General features: G+C 37.7%; 1 protein-coding gene across 11 annotated transcripts in view; it reads left to right on the forward strand.

The window, feature by feature from the left end:
• PLEKHA1 (pleckstrin homology domain containing A1) overlaps positions 1 to 21,459 on the forward strand; it is a 31,351-nt gene extending 9,892 nt beyond the window's left edge. For 2 of the 11 annotated variants that reach the window (XM_042019507.1, XM_042019508.1), the window contains exons 2-12: positions 3,758 to 3,918; positions 5,316 to 5,372; positions 6,091 to 6,136; positions 7,573 to 7,670; positions 10,061 to 10,192; positions 11,028 to 11,171; positions 12,066 to 12,134; positions 14,290 to 14,354; positions 15,153 to 15,216; positions 15,552 to 15,641; positions 18,926 to 21,459. In XM_042019507.1, the coding sequence (XP_041875441.1) occupies positions 3,778 to 3,918; positions 5,316 to 5,372; positions 6,091 to 6,136; positions 7,573 to 7,670; positions 10,061 to 10,192; positions 11,028 to 11,171; positions 12,066 to 12,134; positions 14,290 to 14,354; positions 15,153 to 15,216; positions 15,552 to 15,641; positions 18,926 to 19,255 (1,236 nt within the window). In that variant the 5' untranslated portion in view covers positions 3,758 to 3,777 and the 3' untranslated portion in view covers positions 19,256 to 21,459. Of the gene's footprint in view, positions 1 to 3,757; positions 3,919 to 4,343; positions 4,599 to 5,315; positions 5,373 to 6,090; positions 6,137 to 7,572; positions 7,671 to 10,060; positions 10,193 to 11,027; positions 11,172 to 12,065; positions 12,135 to 14,289; positions 14,355 to 15,152; positions 15,217 to 15,551; positions 15,642 to 16,736; positions 16,842 to 18,925 lie in introns of those variants that run through there. The other 9 variants (XM_042019517.1, XM_042019509.1, XM_042019510.1 and 6 more) reach the window with 9 other exon arrangements.
• Positions 21,460 to 21,667: the final 208 nt, after the last annotated feature.

Here is a 21,667-nt window from a genome sequence, read left to right on the forward strand (position 1 = left end):
GTGCTGGTGGGAAACTAAAAATAGGAATTAATGTAGGAGAGTTTAAGCCGTGTGTTATAAATGGTGAAAAGGAGATGCTCGTGTGCCTCTGCAGGTCCTACTTGTGCAGTCATGCATTTACAGTGAGACTGGGGAAGGTGATCTGGGATTTTTATTTATAGTGGTGCCCAGGAGGCCAGGCAGCCCTCAGTGTGTGATATAAATGTTGGGGAATGTCGGTGTGTGCTGTACCTCAGAGGAAGAGAGTGGGGAGAGGGGAAATCTGAGAGAAGCTGGGCTGATGAGGTATGGACCTACTTAAATTAGTACCCTGCTGCTGGAAGGGGGGATGTAAGGCTTCAAAAATAAGTGACACCTCCTGTCTGGATTATAACACAGCCCTCCAGGAAAAGAATTTTAAGGAGCTGAGAGTTTTCTGAATTCTTACAGAGTGTTACTATATGCCACAAAATAGGTTTTCAAAAATCTCTTAGTTTCTGGTGGATTATGGCAAGAACCAGGAGGAAATGGGCCACAGGGATGTTTTTCCTGAAGCAGCACTGTATCATTGACCCACATCTCCCCTGCCCTACCCTTCCACTCCAGGGAGGGAAGGCAAAATGAAATGAAGTTGTATGTGATCTGTAACAGGTTTGATGCCTTCAGCCTTTCTAAGAACTCATCATCTTTTTATAATACTTGATTCTAGAAGAGTTAATGCACTGTTCTGTACTGCAGGTTCTGCTGCAGAAAATAACTAAGGGTGCGTGTAATAATGCTGTAAAGTGTACAGACTTGGAGATTTTTGTTTCATAATTGCTTCAAATAATTTAATGAAAAATCTCATCTGTGTAAGACATGATCTGTATTCTGAAGACACTTTTAAGATGAAGTTCTGATGAATTCTTAGGCTGGTGGTCTTCCAGCCAGATTTCCTACACTGAGGAATTAGAGTTCTGCAGTTCCTTATATGAATCATGGCAATTCCATCAGTGCTTTTTTCGTCTGTCTAGAGTTGTAGGAAGGGTATCGTGGTGGTGGTTTTGTCATGTGTTCAGTCCCTTTAGTAACTGGAAGAAAGGCACAAATTGATTTTTTTTTTTTTTTGATGTGCATTGCAAATTGTGGTTCATTAATGAAGGCTGAATAGAATTGCTATTAATTTACAGGGGAATCTTGCCAAGGTGCAATATGGTGTAATAAGCAGGCTTTTAAAACTGGAAAATGGTTGGATGATACTGTGTTAGAATTCAATTTGTTATAAAGTTAAAGGGCTTTTTTTTTTGTCTCTTATTATTTAAGACTATCAGTCTAATAGAAGTCTGTAATCCCATGAGGAATTTTAAACTAATTTGAAGAAAACAGCAGTTACACAATTTAAGTTTTAGATTAGTATTAATTTATGCTATATTTTCATAGAGCACAGAGTAGGTGCAAATAGAATCATTTTGTAGGCTAGAAATTAGCTAGTAGTAATTTGAAATATAAAATATTTATTAATTTAGGTTTGGGGGGGTTTTTTTTTGTCTGTGAGGGTTGGTTTATTGACAAATAAGAAAAAGCTTCTGAGTCTTGTCTTTTGCCCTGGAAAAAAAACCTTCAAGTATTGCAGTAGCCCAGCTTTAGCTAATTGTGTGTTCATAATGGAGCATTATGAGCATCCTCCTTTCATTTTCCTTAAAAGGATTTCTGAAACATAGATTCTCTTATAGGGGAAAAGTGCTTTGAAAATTCAGTTGGTTTTATTCAAGGATTCTTAATCAATCTGTATCTTGTTTCAAAAACAAGTTTTCCTTGTTTCGTTTTCTTCACATCTGCAGAGAACACAGCTTTAAGTCTGCTCAGACAGGAAACCAGCCACCAATATTTGCTTTTTTTAGGCACAGGGCTTTTCTGGGCTTCATAAACTGTTGTTATGAAGCCTGAAGGGTGTCCTGGAAGTGCTGGATGATTTTGTTGAGGGACCACCTGCCACAACTTAGGGCAATACTGGTAAATTGCAATTTTTATATTCATTTAAATGAAAACAAGATGTGATGCCAAGTTCTGACAGATTAGAGGTGTCATTTAGAGAACAGCTACCCTTGGGCTTTCCCTCAGATGTGTTTGTAGGGAGATGTTGCTTCAGTGTGAAGTGATCCCAAGAGCCTCAATTGAATTACTGATGATTGTTTGTTGAAGTAGTGATATTGTCCTGAGTGCTCAAGTGTTTATTTTTGTATTCCTTATAGTTATAACTTGATTACAGGACTGGACTTAGATCTGTGATATTTAGATTGTGAGGAACACAGCAAGAAAATTTAGATTACCTTAGTAAATTTTCTTACTTGATTGAAGAACAAACCTGTGCATATTTAAAGCATTGTTGCTGGTAACACACGTTTTAAAACATATTTCTCAAAGTGGTTGAACCAAAATTTTGCTTGTATTGTAATTAGGCATATAAAATGACAGCTGTAAATACAAGTATATCTCTACATGTTTGTATATTGATAAAAATCAATCAATCAATTCCCCCCAAAAATGTGGATATCTGAGTCCTTAAAATAAACACTGATTCTCTCCCCGAAACAACACTTGAAAAACTGTCTCATGTTTTGCTGTGGTATATCAATAGCTTGCTACAGATAATTATCAGGTGTCTCATTGTGTATGTAAATGTATTTAAATCAAGCAACCTTAAAAAAGTATTAAAGAATTCAAAGAAATGCTAAAATGAAACTTCCACATTACATGGTTAAAGCTGGAAAAGTTGGAAAATGATGAAAAGTGTGAAGTGCTTCAACCTTCTGTGTCTTACGTTAGTATTTTTGGATCTGTACTATTTCTGAATTTTGTAACAAAATGTAAAGACTGAATCATTTCTTTCGTGCCCTGGGAAAGATTGGCATCAACCTGATTTTTATCATTTTTAGATGAATATGCAGATTTATCTTTGGTCTTACAAGGCTGGCTCTTAAAGTAAAATGACTGTCCCATAAAATAAAAGGAAGCAAAACCTGTGATGCAATAGGCTGCAGTAAGGCAGAGCCACAAAAGGTGAAGCAGGCAAAATGGCAATAGGTGGGCACAATGCAGCTTTTAATTTAATTTTTTAAAGCTAAACAAACAAACAAAAAGCCCCTCCAAAACCCCCCCCAGCAAAAAAAGCGCCTGACATCCTCAGACCTCAGTACCATGAGCAAAGGGTGTTTGCCTGTCTCTTGGTGCACATACAACTTCATTTTGGCTATTTAGTGTATAAGAATGAAAAGATGTCTGTTCTTAGACATGGTTAGACATGAAGTGCTTTTTGTAGGAGAAAACTGTGAACAGTGTTTCTAAAAGCTTTGTTATTGCATTTGCCTAAGCAAGATATGAAAAATTGCATTGGGCAGTCGAGCCACTGCCAAAGATTCTTTCTTGGCCATGAGAGGCAATGTCAAAGGAGGAAGTGTAACCCCACTGCTGTCTCAATTTTGTGCACGTTGTGAAGGAGAGCTTTTATTTTTCAGTGATCTTGTCAAAATTAGTCTTGATGCTCATCTGTTGCTTACCACTTGTAACTTTACACTTAGGCTATTAGATCTGCTAAATACATGCTTCAAAGAAGTATGAAAGTTTTATGTAAAAGTTCAGTGGTGCTGGTGTGGGGAGCAGCTACGCTTCACTTACCCTTCCATAGAAACTTCTTTAAGCTACTGGTTGAAACTGCTCAAAATGTCATGGGTAGGCACAGAGCAGTCTTAAAATTAGCACCAAGGAACTTTGCTTACCTCCTGTGCTTTTTGTTGTGCAGTGTGATGTCCAGGGTCAGAAATGCCTTATGTGGATCGCCAGAATCGCATCTGTGGTTTCCTAGACATTGAGGAAAATGAGAATAGTGGGAAATTCCTGCGGCGGTACTTCATTCTGGACACACGAGAAGACAGCCTGGTATGGTACATGGATAACCCACAGGTGAGGTGTTCCTGGCAGCAATTTCCTGGTTTATGTCAAGTTTGGGTTTTCTAACAAATTCGCAAAAGAGAGGTGGGGTTTGGTATTATGGACCTGGAAGCTGGGGAAAAAAAATCATTGACATAAGTGAAATAATTGTAAATCAGTTTAGTATAACCAGATGAGCCAAATCACACACCCAGGTGTTCAGTATCCAGGTGTTTCATTCACCTTTAACCTTACGTGGTAGTGTGTGGTTTTCCTTGCATTACATATTCCTTTCCCTCAACAGAATCAGTCATTGAAAAGCAATTTTTAATGAAACCTGCAGTTGCAATCCAGCATGGATGGTGTATGAATGAGGACAGCTTGTATCCATTGTGATGGAGAGCAGCCATTAGATAAAAGCTACTTTTACAATTTACCTGCATCCCTGTGTTTTCTAGCAGAGGGAAGAACAGATAATTGCTCAAGGTTTGGGCACAGAGACAGTGAGAGCGTAGGATCCAGGTCAGCTGACAAGTGCCTGCTAGAAGAATATCCATGTACGCTTCTGCCAGGAACAGGAGAGTTAAAAAGCAGGAGTCTGCTGTTCAAAGGAACCAGCAAAAACAAAATGTAAATGAAGTGCAGCTCGATGGATGTGACTTGTGACTGAAGCATTTAGCAGTTCTCACTGAGGAGAAAAAGAATTTCTGGAAGTAAGACAGACTTCAAACGTTTGATCTTGATGAGTGAAACGAAGCAATTCAGGGCATGTGGACAAAATCTTGAAGTGCTGTAGAAATTGCAATTCCTCAGAAGCTTTAAGGCTTAAATGATATTTGCAGTGCACACCCAGGCCTAGGTTAGGCCTTTTATTTTACATGTACAAATGAAAGGGTTTCTTGCAAGAGGCAAGTTGAAACTTCTTGATTTTCTTCCACTGCTTTAGTTTTGAAGAACTGTAGGGTTCTTATAACTATGTGAAGGCCATTCTAAATCCCTGAAGTGATTGGAAAATATGTGAGATGGCCTTTGAAGTATCTGACATAATAGATGAATGTCACTTCTTGTCCCTTCCGCCTGCCCTGGTCAAAGTACATGAGACTCCAACATCTGTTAAGGAAAAAGTATTCTTTCCGGATTTCCTGGATGCAGACCCACAAGAATCCTTTTTCCTCTAGTAAAATACATAAACCTCTGAAACAATTACTATTTGTATTGTTTCTAGCAGTCTTTCTGTTTTTAGTTGATTAACAGATGTGTGTATAATAAACAAGTAGTTTAGATCCTGTTTCAAGCATACATTGTGCATTGTCTATAAAAATATGTAGGATTTTCTTTTTGTTTGTGGAATTACTTGCTTTTTATGCATAAAAACTGACTGTGGTATGAGAATAAACTAGTTTCACTTTGTAACACGTGATTTGTTTCAGAATCTTCCCTCTGGATCTCCACCTGTTGGGGTCATTAAACTTACCTATATTTCAAAGGTAAGATAATTAACATGTGAGATACTGGTTAAATTCTTGATGGTAACTACCAAGGGCCTCAACTTCAGACAAATTTAAATGCCACTTACTCCTCTTGCTTCTGTGATACTCCTGAATTAGAGAGGTGTTACAAACACTTCAATAGGTTCAGGTTAAAAGAAGAACAGATTAATTACTGTGTTGCCTAGGTTTATTTAGTAATTTCAAACCTCAGCTCTTTGTGCTCACAGAATTGATATTTCAGTTCTTTATGAATATTTGAGTTCCCATTAGTCTTGGAGAAAATACAGGCCTTTTATGAAGGGGAAGGTAAGTCCTTGGGTGTGAGAGCTTGCAAGCAATAATGACCTTTAGTAGACAGGACACAGACCGTGTACAGTTAGTTCTAAATATGTCTGAAAGGGAACTGTGAACTAAGAAAGTTTCCATGGTTAAATTTGTAGCAGATACTGCATTAACAAATAAATGGAGAAAAATACTTGACCTTTTCTTGGTTTTCTGCTCATTTCTCATTCTTCCTTTGCATTTTTTGTTGTCAATACTGCATCTTCCCACCTTCCTTGTTTGTCTTTCATTTTGATTTTTAATTCTTGTTTATCATTGTGCCCGACCAGCTTGCTGTGCTGCTAATCTTTGAATTTACCCACTTGAAAGGGAATAAAACTTGTGATATCTGATGTGTGTTTTGTGACATTTATAATCTTTATTTCCCTTCTAGGTTAGCGATGCAACTAAGCTGAGGCCAAAGGCAGAGTTCTGCTTTGGTAAGTTCTGGCATGTGCTTTGTGCATCAAGTGCCTTCTTCAGAAATTTGGAACAAAGATAATGTTCTGCAGTTCTGGTACCAGCTACAGCTGGTAGTGTTTAAAAAATAGCTTGTATTCACTTTCTTCTTTAGTATGATGGAAATGTTGGCTTCCTCATAAGGTGTTCTTGTGTTTTTTCATATTGCAGCCTAATGAGGAGTAGGTGAGAGCTGTTTTTCAGATGTCTGAAATTTTTGAGGCATTAATAAGCACTAAAACTTGTTTTCAGAGATGTGGCATGCCTGTCAGCTGTGAAGACAAGAAATGTAACTATTAAAATCTGTTTTACTGATAAAAGAGTTGATTTAATTGATCCTGAAATACTGTCAGACAATGCTCTTAGGTCAAATTTCAGCTTCTGTTGCTGCACAGAAAAAAAAAAAGAAATTTTTGGGGTGCCTTCTGGATTTAAACTTGTTTAAAATTTACTGAAGCTTTAGATAATCATAGAGCTCCTTCTGGTTTTAGGCAAGTTCGTGGTGTGTCAGTTCAGTGCCATCTACAGATTCCTCTGCACATGTGTGGAGGGCTTTGTTTTCAGCACTTGTAAAGTTTCTCCTGTCAGTGGGCCAGCTCTAAAACACCTTAATGATCCAAGATGCTGGCTCAAATGTCTCTAACCTGTTAAAGTGGTTCTCATACTTTCTACAGGAAAAATACAAATTTATTGTCTTTTTATTCAGATGGTTTTAATTTTAAATTTAATTTTATTGAGATGGTTTTAATCACTGTACACCATACAACCTATTTCAAGAATTACCCATAATTTTTTTTTGCTGTTGCACTGAAATTTGTTTGTCCTTTTTAGATAAAAGATGCCAGGTGTTGTGAGGTAGAGATATAAACTGACTAAAGTATGTTTCTCTGCCAAATCATTAAGTACAATAAAATTTGTGTTATAGCTGTCTTAAAAGTTATTTGGTCCTGTGCATCACGTACTTAGTAATTAATACTGATTTTTCCAGCAATAAAAAGATTTTTTTAAAAAGTAACCATAGTCATGTTTATAATGTTGTTACAAAGGATAAGAGATTCTGGGCAGAGGATTAAAAGGAGAAATTGTAGAAGTCCCCAGGTATAAAACTTGTTGCTTGGGGAAATTGAGAAAGAGGAAATAGAACTGCAGAATAGTTTGATAAAATTCAAGACTTCATAAAAATCATTTTTCAAAGTCTGTATGATGCCATTTAAGTGGAGAGCTTAAATTACTATTTTTTTAGAATAAAGCAATCAAGTGGATCTGTGTGTCTTAAGGTGACTTTCTAAAAAGAAATGCAGCAGAGCACTTATCTACTTTAGATGGAATTTTCATCTGAAATAAAATCTTTTCATGAGGATGTTACGTTTGCTCTTAAACTTCAATGTTCTTAACTTTTCATAATGGTTTTTAACAGTTATGAATGCAGGGATGAGAAAATACTTTCTACAAGCCAATGATCAGCAGGACCTAGTTGAATGGGTAAATGTTCTGAACAAAGCTACCAAAATCACAGTAAGTGGTCGAGTTGATATTCAGCAATGCTTTCCAATGGTGACTGTCTCAAGGTGCTTAAATGTAACCTTTGCCTCCAGTTTTTATCACTGCAAACAAGTCTTGGCTTGGCTTTTCAGTACTTGGAGAAACAGTACAGAACTCCCCCTAAACTTGAGTTTAATTTACTTTTTGGAAATTGGACAAAAATGGGATTATCTTTTTAATTACAGCATGGGATGTTTTCTAATAATTTAAAATTAACTGTGCACATGTAGTATTATTTGAAATATCCAGAAGACACTTGAAAGCAATGACAAGATACATATACTTTTCCCTGCTGTCTAAAGTTGGTATTTCTTAAAGTATCACTAAAATACTGATCAAGCACATCATGCCAGGCTCCAAAGGCTCTCTCCTGATTTCCATGCAAAGAAACATTAATGGTTCTTCTGGTAAATGTTAAAGTTCTGGTTTGTACCAGGACAAATTGTTATCTCATGATAGAAACCTCCACGTGTTATCTCAGTCTTTTCAGGAGGTGGAAGTTACGGTTTTGTTTTCTCCAGTTTTGGGGAAGTGATGACAATGAACATTTCTGAGAGCACACCCTGACAAAGAAGGGGTTGTGAGCATGGGTGCACACATTTGTGCTTGTTGTCAGTGACTTTCTCATTTTTAAGTTGTCTAAGGCTGTTTACATAGTTCTTTGCATTGTTTTAATGCAGCCCATTCTTTAGGGTTCCAAAAAACACTACTACTAAAGTGTAATGAATTTTAAAAACCCCAGAAACACAAAACCTTCTCACTTGGGTTTTTCATGAGGAGGATGCACCACAACCAGGCCTGAGCTGTTTCCAGTTGAAGAAATAAAGTGAATAAATAAATAATTAATTGCATCAATTTAGAGTGAATGCTATTTATCATCTGTTTAACTTGCATTTTAAATGGCTGACGAAATCATTAGTATTTTGTCTTTGAAGGAATGAGCCTTTGAACCATTCATCTGTTCACAGCTCGAGTGCAGTATTAAGTACAGCCAATTATTTAATCAAATAATTAAGATCACTCAATTATTAATTACAATATGAGCATTACTTGCTACAGACTGCAATCCTCCAAGATTCATTGCATGTTTTAGTCCTCTTGAGTGCTGATAATTTCAGGATGACTGTGAACCTCTGCAGATTAGCACACTCTGTACCCATTTTTGAGTGCTGTTTGAAAATGCCTCTGTGTGAGGAGGTGGTTGTGGGCTTGGTCTGCAGCATTTTCAGTAGGAGTTTGTGACAGCTGAAGCCCTTGCCCACAAAGCTGTAGCTACAAGCCCTTGCTCTTGAAAGGCTGAGGCTTATGAGTGTCTTATCCTTCAGTGCTGGACTTGGCTGGGGATGGAGTCACTGGCAAAGGGGTGGCCAGCAGGACACTGTCCTAGGCTGACATCTGCTCTCAGCACTGTCTGTACTTCTCTGCAGGCTGTATTTTGTAAAATAAGCAGTCCTGGACACAGGAACTTGAATCACAAACTACAAAGTAGCTTTGTTTTCTTGTCTAGATCAGTTCAGTTCCAAGTTTTGAATGTGTCACAGTCTTGGATGGACAATTTGTATGTCCTCCTTTCTGAAGGAGTTTGTATGTCGTCTGTAAATACCCAGTAGGTTTCTGGGTGGGGTATTTGGGTGTGACACTTGATCTCTTCTTGTTGATCTAATTCTTATATTAGAGGTGAAAGGAGATTAGAAGTGCAAATGTCTTAGGTAGTCAGTGCATTTCTTAGGTTAAAGAAGTTTTCTCAGAAACCTGAGTAAACATTTTAGGGCAAAACACAAGGAAAGGAAATTCCTGTGGAGTTTTGATGGCTTTAGTTCCACATTTGAGAGAATTATCTAATAGTTATTGATAGTTAGAAGTAGGTAGGTGGGGTCCTTTTGGACAGAATTTAGCAATGTATGTGTGATTAATGGGGGCAGTAACACACAGTCTTCATGCCCAGTACATGGGAGGACAGATGTCACACTGGTCAGACACCCTGTGTGACCAAAGCCCCAGTGTTTATGGCCTTGCTGTGCTGGCTCTGCAGGCACTGGGCCATCTCCACTTCTTACTAAAACTGAAAGCAGCTGAAAAATAAAGAACCAGTTCTATAAATTGGCAGTGCTTCTTGAAGATTAAGTCAAGCACTTTATGGCAAAGCTTGCAACTGGTTTCATCCAGTGAAATGTCTTTATTGGCACCAGTTTTCTCTTGAGCACTAAAGCATAGTACTTACAACAGATTTTTGGGGAAGCAATTTCTAGCCTTTCACAATTAGTGAACATTTGTTAAATCCTGCTGAAAACGCCTCAGAATTCTTGTGTAATGTTTAGGGCTTTTTTCATGAAAGTGGTGTCAATTCTCAATTCCAATTGCAGGTACCAAAGCAGTCTGATCCTCTCTGTCAAATGGATAATGCCAATCGGCAAGCTGAAAGCCCAGCTGGAAAGAAGCAAGTCTCTTACAGGACAGAAATTGTTGGTGGTGTTCCCATCATTACTCCCACCCAGGTAAAACCCTCCAAACAAGTGGGTTATTATTTGATGCAGGGAGCTGTATTCTATATGCACCTTTTATTCCTACTGAGTGGGGGGTTCTAAGGATTTTATTCCTTTTATACATCAATTTTAAAGAATTGCTTGAATACTGATTTTTTTTTTTTTTTTTTTTTTTTGCTCACACGTCTGTTGTTATTATAATAATAATCTTATGTCTGTGTGAAATTAATTGTTGGTGTTAACAGTGATGAAGTTCTGCCCCTTTAACAGAAAAAAGTTGCAAGGAAAACTGGGCAAAAAAGTTTGAGAGGTGGGACAAGCTTATGGAAGTAGAATCTATGCAGTGCTAAAGATAGAACTGAACCTGTTGCTGAAAGTTTCCTGAGCTGAAAATAGTTGCAGATTAGGTGAATATCATGTAAATGACAGTATACTCCCAAACTGCATTAAAAAAGTTGGTGAATTCTGATGTCTTGTAATCCTAGAAATAGCTTTTTGTTTGCTGTAGCTGCCTCTAGTGTTTTGCCCATGTTACAAGTTTGCACTAAATACATGCATGAGTTTAAATCTGTACCATATTTTTTACTGAGTGTTTGTCAATATTATTTGAAAGTACTTAGCACTTTCTTAGCTTCTAAGAGGAGCTTACAAGGACTTAGCCCTTGGAGAGTCTCAGTTGTCTCTGGAAATCAGTTAAAATACTTTGTTCTTTCAAATTGAAAACGGGATTTGTGAGCATGGGATGATACAGTTATTTCCTATTATAACTAGTATAGTTATTCCTTGACCTTTAAAAAAAACAAAAAAACCCTGAGAGTGTTCTGAACTTTCCTGCTTTTGTTTCTAGAAAGAAGAAGTCAGTGAGGGCAGTGAAGGGGCTGACAGGAATTATTTGAAGCGGTCACAAAGTCACCTTCCTTATTTTGCTGCTAAGCATCCCCCAGATAATGCCATTATCAAAGCTGGTTACTGTGTGAAACAAGGAGCAGTGGTAAGTGTTATTAAAAACAAAAGACAATCACCAGGAATTTTATTACTATTGACAATAATAAGGATAACTAAAGATAAAATTTATCCTCCAGTAGCATTTAATTTATAGCTGCATTACTTCCCTTCAGTGTGATGTTGTTGAAGATATTTTAGCGGGGTAAAGTGTGTGCACAGACCTCCATGTTATGGTTAGTGCATGCAGCTGGGAATTTTCCTGCTCTACATTCTGTAGAGATCCTTTTTTTGCTTATTAAAAACATCTAAATTGGGACAGAAGTTCAGTGCCTGCTTTTTGAACCAGTGAAATGTTTAGAAAAAGCTGATTTTTCGGTTCAGAGGAAGAATTGTGCAGTTTATCAGACTGATTAACACAAGTGGAGCTATTTGTGTGATGCTTTGCTAGAAGAAGGAACAGATAGCTCAGATTAAGCAAGATACACATCTTTGAGTTCTCAGACTCTTTGTATCTTGGATTATGAAGCTTCTTTTTGTGACATCCTTTTTTTAGTTAAAAATAAACTAGAAACCTGTGATGTATTCTCTTTCAATTTTTCCTAATTCTGCTGTTGAGTTTCTACAGTTTGAATAAATCTTATAATAGAAAACAGTAGCTTAAAGAATTTTTAATTTTCGCAGTTTTCATAAAAATTTATTAATTGGGTAGAGTTGTGCATAATTATCTTGGGGCAGTAAAGATACAAAATTTGTAATTATAATAAACTGCAATGAAGACATAACTCAAAATTAACAGTTATGACTAAATAGGAATTATACAGCATCATATACTATAAATAAAAACTAAAATTATAAATATTCAATATATGCATAACACATGACATGTAAGTATTTTTTTATAAATAAAATATAGAAATATTTATTTCTTTTCCCTTAACAGATGAAGAACTGGAAGAGGAGGTACTTTCAGCTAGATGAAAACACAATAGGATATTTCAAGTCTGAACTGGTAAGTTTACAATTCTGTGTTATTTTCCAGTAACAGTTGCAAGAAGATCTGGAGGAATATGCTTGTGTTTGAAAAATGTGCTGTGCTGCTCCTGCAGCTCGTGAGTCTGTGCTGTAATTACTTTTCATGATTGGGAAGAACAAAAAAATTCATAGGGCAGCCATTAATTTATACTTCAATCAGTTTGGGAAGCTGCCTGTAGGGCACTGAAAAACAGTAATAAAATACACTCTACAGTCACCCTGATTTTTGTGTTAGTACCTTGTGTCATTTTGCACTCTCATATAATTGATTGTGTTGTTGCGATAGCTGATCACTGTGGGAGAGACAAAACTGTAATCTTGCAATTCTTCATTGAAAGTTAGAATTACGTTTTCTCATACAGATGATGGGATCTTCTCCCACACACTTGTTTCACCAGGGCAGCCAAGATGAACAAAAAACTCCTAATTTTCTGTTCAGAAGCAACACTTGCAGAGTTTCTTTTAGTTTTGTGATCTTTCTTCTTCCCTTGTCACTGTAAGTTTTTGGCTGATTTTGACCAGATGTTATGTGCCTTCAGGCTTCATTTTAAAAATAAATGTCTGGTTCTGAAGACAGTTAAGTGTGGGATTCCTTTTTCTGGGAAAATAGACTAAGTGTAAGAAAATCTGTACCTTAGGAATGAAGCCTGTTTTGTAGAGTATTATAAATTCAAAGGAGTGTTTGCAGGCCAAACACACGATGTAAAATGTCAAGAACCCAAATTTCAGGCCGTTTCTAAAGTGAGCTTTGATTTCGTTTCTAATGAGGGCATCTCTGACAGTAGCAGGAGTTTGATCTTGCATCATTATCTTTGTTAAGCTGTCAGCATAACAGTTCTGACTCATTGCCTATAAGAAACCCTCTATTTTTATTTAAAAAACAAATCTGAGCTCAGCTTGCTCACAAACAAGTTCTAACCCAGTGAAGAACTGTACTGTGGGAGACAACAATAGAAGGATGGTAGAAATACCTGCACTTCTAGTGTTCCACCATGCTCCTTGAGCATGTGTCAGTCCCCAGGAGCACAGTGGAATACAGGCAATATGGGACTCAGAAAATCGTAATTTCTGAGCTGAGGTTTTCCCTCCAAGAGGTGTCTGGACTCCAGAGATGATCTTGCAGTTCACAGTTGATGTGTTACTTTGAAAATGCATTGCAATTGATGATTGAATCTGAGAACAACAGAGAGGGGATAAGAGCACAATAACTGAAAACACTGGGATTTAAACTCTACATGGATCTGCTATAGAGCAAAATGATCTAATGAAAACTGCTCTTTGAGGCTGGTTACATTTGGGTGACATTTGCTGTTTGCTCAGCGTAAATCTCCTAAGTTATCTGTTACAGAAATAGTAGGGGAAGTCATTCCAGAGCTGAAAGTTTTTGTTTTATCTGGAAGTTGTAACCAGCTGAAGCAATCCATTGTAACTTGGCTTAAAGAAAACACAGTAGGAGGTAAAATAAGTTGTTTGTTTGTGGTTTACTGCAACAACTACCGGAAAATAATAGTATGTGTGACATTATGTTGTCATGGGAAACATGAAAGTGTTTCTGTTTCAATGTTCTCACTTTTTTCCTGTTGTGTGAAACTTTAACACTTATTTTTGTTATGGTAACAGAATTTCCAAATGCTTTGAGAGTACTTGCTCTTTCACTGGTGTTACAGGACTGGTTTCTTTGTATTACTTTTAATTGTATTAAGTACAGGATACAGTTAATCTTACTTAAAGCCATATCATGAAGTCCAATTAACAAAGCATCTTTTATGGTAGCATTTCATAGCAAATTAATGTAATCACAGTTTTACTGAAATGAGCTGCTCGAGGCCAGAGTCAGTTGTCTGATCTGGTTAGAGGAAGAGGACAGGGTGGTTGTCTTCATTATGGTATGGAATTAATGTTTGGGGGGGGGGAGGGCAGGGTTTACTTCTTGATTTGTCCTCCTCGTTGCAAGTGTCATGGCTGGTTTAATACTTAAAAAAGCAAATGAAATTTGGTTGACATCACTTTTATCATAAGTGACTGCCTTGAAAGGCTCATTTATGTGAGTCGGCTGTCCTGGCCTCTGGCTTTCAGTTCTAGTTGTTAGATACACTGTACTAAAATATGCAAATATGTTTGGTTTTTTTCAGGAAAAGGAACCTCTCAGGGTTATACCGCTAAAGGAGGTCCATAAAGTTCAGGAGTGCAAACAGAGGTGAGGAGGGAAGCACTGATGCCATTACATGGGATGGAATTCCCTGCTTGGTCATGGCCAGGCTGCTCCTTGGAGTTCAATAACTTCACTTGATGTGTGCATGTGGGGTGTTCTCTCTTTATGGGACAGCACATAGTTTTGTGCATTAAATGGGTTTTGAAGGTTCTGTATTAATGTGTTTCAAACTTGTAAGTTTGGACAAGGGTGGAACAAGGGAATATCATGGAACCAAGAGTTAGAGATCTGTGGGTGCTGTCTCATCTGAGGCAGCAATTTCAGGAGTCTCTATTCTCTTATATTATCTCTACACCTTTAGAGGACATTAACTCATGTTAGATGGGTGAATCTGGCTGATAACACTCTTCATCCTGCTATTTCCCTCCTACCAAATGGCAATTATACCAAGGAATAATTGATTTTGTAGCACTTGAGAGATAGTGATTTTTTCTATTTTTTCTTTAGCAAGCTACTTACAGAAATTTGACTAGAATGGTAAATATTTTTAAACTTAGCATATGATTTAGAATGTTCCATTTAAAAATGTATGATAAGTATTTTTAGGCTTAACTTTCTATGATTTAGAATGTTCCTATTAAAAATACATGTAGTAGCACGTGCGCCACTGGTAAACTAAAGAATCTTAGGGCTAAAATTAGTAAAAAAACCAATAGTAAGTGATAAAGAAATGCAAAAGTCAGACAGCAAATGCTCTGATTCTCTGCCAGCCCTACAGTCTTGTTAAAATACAGTGGGGAAAGTTGTACTTGCTTTTGAAGTATTTTTGTATTTCATTTGCAGTGATATAATGATGAGAGACAATCTCTTTGAAATTGTAACAACTTCTCGAACCTTTTATGTGCAGGTAATTTCTTTATTTAAACTTCGGGCAAACCCAAGGGACTGCCAGAGTTAAATACAACTTTAAAAGTGAAACAGCAGCACTTCTTCACTTTGATTAAGCCATGATTTTCAGGGGGAATGTAATCTTCAGGATCTTTTCTTTACTGCTTTATATAGCTGTATACATTTAATAGTAAATTCAGAGTAAGACCTTAAGAAATGTCTGGGTTAAGAAATAAAGTCCCTGTGGCTTTCAGTAGGAGGCTGAACAGCAGGGTTAGGCTGTTGTGCTCACACAGGTGGTGGGACAGTGGGCAGGCTGAGTTGATGTTGACCATGGTGGTGGTGTTGCTGCAGGCGGACAGCCCTGAGGACATGCACAGCTGGATCAAGGCGATTTCTGGGGCCATCGTGGCACAGCGGGGACCTGGGAGATCAGCAGCTTCCGTACGTCATCCTGCCCCTCACAGCAGATGCCATAGCTCGTGTTCACTTGCGCCACTCCGTTCTGGTTTTTTTCCTTTTGCCTCTCCTTTCTCCTGTCCTGTAGTGACGTGTCCTCTCTGCATGAACTTTCAACCAGACTGGCATCAAATACTTGGTGTTTTTAATTGAGTACTTTAGTTGTATCTGTGACTTTCTGTGCATTGTTTGTCTTGAACACGTAGATAATGCAGTGCTAACCTGGAGAAGTCCAGTATGATCTCTGTCACTACTACTAGTTTGGGAGTTAAATTAAAACTTTCTAATTCCTGCGAGGTGTTTCTGCTAATTGCTGCGTTTTGCTATCAAATGACAGTATCCTAATTTGTTTGTAACAACTCTCACTGCTAAATTGTCATTCTCTGTTGCTGATAGTTCACTGTATATGCAGATACAGATGAAAATTTGAAGTAACAGATCTGTGCTCACATGGATTAGTTCTTGCTGTTGGAAATGCAGTGAGAACAGCATCTTGCAGTACTGAACTGGGGCACTGTGACAAGTGTTAGTATTTCTGAAGCCACGTGGATGCCAGCATTTCATACCTACTTGCATTTAAACCATATTAGATGTTTAGTACGAAGGTCATGATCTTGTGGAAAGTAGTGGGAGTTACTCTGGTGTCACAGTGTCTCCAAGTATGTCCAGATGTAGCAATAGGAATACTTCACAGTTCAGATGTTGCATGCTGTGTTTTTCATTTTCTGACTCTGGGATGTTTTGTAATAAACTGAATATATCATTACCCCCATTATCTGAAATCTAATAATGTAAACCTTTTTGACTACAACTTTTGACTACAAATTTGCATTGATACCATGTTTCTGGTAACCCAGCCTAAGCTCTAAGCCAATTTTTGGTAGCTGCTTCATGCCTTTAATTAAAACTTCCTGTTACAAATTTTCTCTTTTTGGGGGCAATGAAAATATGCAGGTAACTTTTCTTTCTGTATGCTTTTTTTCCTTTGTTTTTTTTTGTGTGTGGGGCTAACTGAGCAATGTAGCTATGACTGTCTGCATCACTTCTTGTTCCCTCTGTTGTCCTTTCTCCCAAGTCCAGGTGACTCTAATCTTAGCTTTGCACTGTGTTCCAGATGCGGCAGGCCAGAAGGCTGTCGAATCCTTGTATACAGAGGTATACATCAAGAACTGGTGAATGCAGCACGTATGTGGGCTCTCATGGAAACTTGCCTTCTTAACAGAGGGCTAGGACTAGACACTAATTTGCACTATAAAACAAACTAAAAAATAATGCTACCTGTTGTCATTACCATTACTGACAGCTAACTCATCAATAATACCGTTCACTTACAGGTTTGCACTGTTTTTTCTTGCTTTTAAAATGATTGGAAATGAAAAACGCCAAAACCACTGCTTATACTTCAAAGCACAGTAAATATTTAAGCATAAGTGATGTGATGTCACTTTACTAGGAAAGTACTAAAGCTAATTTGCATGAGAGTTCATATTTCCATTTTACTTTACATTTGTTTTGAAACTGCGCAGAAGCAAGATTAAATTGAAGCTACCCACAAACTGATGCAGATGAGTGCACACAGAACATGCACGTTGTAACTCCAGGATTTGGAAGGGTCTATAGTAGCCTGATTTGCATGGCTTATAAGGTCTCTGCATGAAATGATTAGTTCAAACAAAGAAGTATTATAATGTATACTCGATGCATTTTCAATGCAGTGCACCTTAGGCGTAGTGCAGCAGCACAGCCTCTTAACTGTGAAATTGCAGCTACTGTGGGTAGTAAAATCTGAGTATCCTTCAGGGCAGCTTAGCAAAAACTCATAGAGATCTTGTCCTAATATCCCTTTCATCCTGTTTGGTGAAGTAAAATTATTAATAAGAAGAATAGTAGGTAAATCACTGAATCGTATGTTCTCCTGAAGCAAACATTTTTCTTAAAGTGGAGTATCAAGTCAGGTATGAAATAGGGCAATGTAAATGATGTGAAATACTTCAGTGAAATTGAACACCAAACTCAAGTCCAAAAAAAAGTTGCACAGCTTCATCCAATAACATTAAACTGATTTATAAAAAGAAATATGGTAGTACTTGGCAGAATCCATTTTGATTAAATTTATTAATTTATATGTCATGAGACTGTCATAACATTCTAAAAGAAATATGAAAAACTACTGTGGAAAAAGTAGGGAATTTATGATGTATATTTGCATCTCGGACACACATCTGTGATGGTTTTTTGGTTTTTGGGTTGTTTTTTTTTTTTGCTAACAAATGTGCTTGAGAAATGCCTTGATTTGTGTGTGCACATGGGTTGGCAGATTCCTCTAGTTCCTGGACTAACACTGGTGATGGCAGAACTGGCAGCAGCTGCAGCTCCGAATGCACACACAGCATTTGGATCAGAGCATTTCAAAGCCAGCACTGCTCAGGGATTGAGACATCCTGACAGAACTGATAGATGCAGTGCAGAACTCAGGGAACTTCTTGTTCCTGTGCTGGGGTTCAGGCTATCCTAGGACGTGCAAATGGCATTCCATGCCTGTGCTTCAGACAGCTAAATCATTCCTAGGTAGTCTGGGAATTTGTTTCTGTCAGTAAATAAATGGTGGAAGATTATTTTCAGAGTTATGTAAAGGTCAGCAGAGTAATGATAATAAACATAAAATAATAACTCAACAATTAGAAGGAGCAGCTTAAGTATCAGTTCCTTTTCTAGGTTGTTAACTTCAGAAATTTCTATATAGTCTTGATAACATGAAATTTTTGTTTGGTCCCTGGGAGAAACTGGGGAGATTCAGTATCCCAAGAAGAGGGAACAGTAAAATGTGCATTACTTCAGGATTCAGGATACGAGTGCTTGATTCATACGAATAGGTCTGAATACATTTTTCTTTTGGAAAGATGTGACTTTCAGTGGCCTTTAACCTGTGTATCTTCAGAAGGTTATTTAACATCTTAGTAGAATGAGGAGCCTCAATTTGCTGGACTATATTATGAAGTCTAAAGAGCTGCTGTGCTTGATTGAAGAATTTAATTTCATTAAATGCAGCAGCTGATGTTGCTGTCACATGCTGCTGTGAGCTCACACTCTGTAAAGCAGTGCCTGAGAAAGCACCTGCCTCCTACTGCCGTGGCTGATGCTTCGCTTTGTGTATTTTCTGTCTCGATTATTTATTTTTTTTTTTTTTTTTTGTGAGTGTGAAATCTGAAACTGCATCTTTCCAACGTGACATCAGTCACTTCATCTGACACGGTCCCTTCTTTTTCCAGGAGCATCCCGAGTCTTCTTCCGAACCCGGCCATGCTGTCCGTCCTGCCGGCCCAGCCACAGCCAGCTCACATTCCACAGCCCCTCACGGCAGCCCTCTGGTCCCAACCCCTCACCCCAAACCCCCTGCCTTGGAGAAGCGAGGATTTCACGAGTCTTTTACCAAGGCCAAGCCAGGGAGCTACAAGATCCAGGCTGTCGCTCCAAGAGAATCAACTTCCAAAGTGACTGAACGGGGCCCCTGGGAACCCCGGAGCAAAAATGGCACTCAGGAACAGGATCCTGGCCTTGTGGATCTGGATGATGCAAGCCTTCCAGTTAGTGATGTGTAGGGATGGAAGTGTTTGGAGAATGATCCATTTGTTCGGTCCTTTAATTTCCTTGCTCGGACTTTGAACCAAAGAAAATTCCAGGAAATGAGAACAAAAAATAAAAAAACCGGAGCACTGCTGTTATATATATGTGTGTGTGTGTTCTGTGCACACATGGGTATATATAATGTGTTTGTGTGTTGCCTTGCAGCTGAGGGTCAGAAATGGACCTTAGGCGTTTTCTCAAAGCCTGATAGTAAATTGCTTACTAGGGAGGGGCCAAACTGCACAATTTAGGAAATAAAACCAACCCAAAACACATAGAAAAAAAAGAAAAAAGTACTTCTGCAAGTAAGCAAGGTACCAGCAACTTCTAATTCCTAACCTGGCAGATTTACTAAATTTGCAACTAATGCTCTATTTTGGAGAACTTGTTGCCAACAAATGTGATTATTTAATTTCATCTTAAACTACAGTAAGATTTTAGGCATATATGAGAATTTTTTCTCTCCGTGACTTTCAGATACCAGGAAATGCAAAAATGTTTCTTCTGTTCTTTAGGATCAACAGTGTCAACTGATTTGTTATCAGAACAAGAATTCTGAACTCCCTTGGAATTCTAGTTATGGTGCTGTAAAATTTCCACTAAAATAATATTTTGAATAGTCAGCCTATTTTTGATGCACTCCTAAAGGTGGGTTATAACTTTTTGCACATTTGGATTTCCATGGACTGCACGTAGTGGTGTTTTGGAGGGGGGAGAAGAGAATTTGGACTTTGGAATTTGGACACTTTAGATCTTTTGAACTAAGTAGGGTTTATGTTGTGTTACATTAGGCTTTGCAGCAATTATGTTTTCTTAAATGTTTAAATGTTTTGTTTGGTTACTGTTTTGAGAATGGTTTCCTTCCCAGTGCTTTGTGAACAGTTCTTGTTTCTGTATTGATCAGTGGAAGAGCTCGTTGTTTAGTTTTGTTGTTATTGGTACTGAACTGTTCCTAGTCCTGCAATCGTGGCCTATAACTTTTGGTGCACTAAGAATCTGAAGTGCCTGTGTTTTCTCTCACGTTTTTGAAACACTTTTGGGTTAGTGATGTACACAAACCATTCTTACTGGGTTTGAGTGTTGGCTTGGAGTTGCTCTGGATAGCATAGTTCGAAACAGCTCTTTAAAAGAAGATTTATGCCAGGGGTACCAGTGTTCTGGTGTTGCACCCACTGCTGTGCAATATGTTCTTAAAAAGTGAGTATTTGTTGTTTGTGTACATTGTGTTATGGGGCATCAGCGATGCCAATGAGGAGAACCTTTACATTTCAAGTATTCGATTAGATGGTGTGTACTTTTCATCATTTTTGGAAAAAAAATGTTTGCTTTAATCCCAACCCCACAAATATCTCATGCTGCTGCTTACTGTGATCCCGATTGTCCAGCTTTGTGAGACTTTCTTTGTCTACTGGAACCTAAGATACATATCAGGCAAGTCCATCTTCTCTCCAACTTCCAAACTGACTTCCTGCTTGAGAGATATGGATGGCTTTCCCACAGCAATTTTTTGATCCCAGGATAGAATAATTGGTGTCATATAAGAATGGAATAGAATTAATTTCAAAACCTTAAATTATATCAGCACCTTCTTTTGGTTTTGGTCTATTTTTTTTTTTATCCATAAGCTAATTAACCACTGTCTGAAGGCAGTGGTGTCTGTAAATTACTGGTTTTGTTTGACTCTTTAGCTATATGTGAAAACTAGCACAGAATTGGAAGTTACTGTAAATGTCTGTACTAGTATTGTAGGTTTTAATTTCTATAAAAATAAACCAATAGCTCTTTCAAAGCTTATTTTTTCACATTATGTGTGGAAGACACTTTGTGTTGTAATATTTTTACTGTAGTCTAACATCTGAAATCACTTGCTCTGGTACAGCTTTCACACTGCATGGTCATTTTATTATATTTTGGTATTGGCAATTTTTACACATTGGGTGGAGGTAAAGCAGCTCCATTATGGGACTTACAAAAAGAGGGAAAAAGAGAAAAACGAAAAAAGAAAAGAACTACTGTTGTAGTTCGGTAGCATAGGGAAATATTTGTGGTTGGTCACTGTCAGGGTCTCCTATTTATCAGTACTTTTATAAATCTATGAAAATTGTTAAATTATTTTAGAAACAGTGCTGTAAATATGTCACATTTAAATTGTCAATAAATCAGTTTGGGTAACTTAAAATATCATCTGGTTGAGTTTCTTTGCACCATGGTAAATATTAGAGCAGTATATTCCTTTTCAGCATGTAAGAGAACAGATTCTCCTTTATCCAGCCATAACATCTCTTTAATTCTTCAAATCTGATCGGGTTGTGTAGCCTAAGAATGGAATTGAACAGACTGAGCTGATTTTCTTGTGCTGTTCTCAGTTTCTTCTGTGGAAGTTCTAC

This window comes from Corvus kubaryi, unplaced genomic scaffold, assembly GCF_017639235.1.
Source record: "Corvus kubaryi isolate FWS band 111438036 unplaced genomic scaffold, C.kubaryi_AGA036_p1.0 138, whole genome shotgun sequence".
Taxonomy (NCBI): Eukaryota; Metazoa; Chordata; class Aves; order Passeriformes; family Corvidae; genus Corvus; species Corvus kubaryi.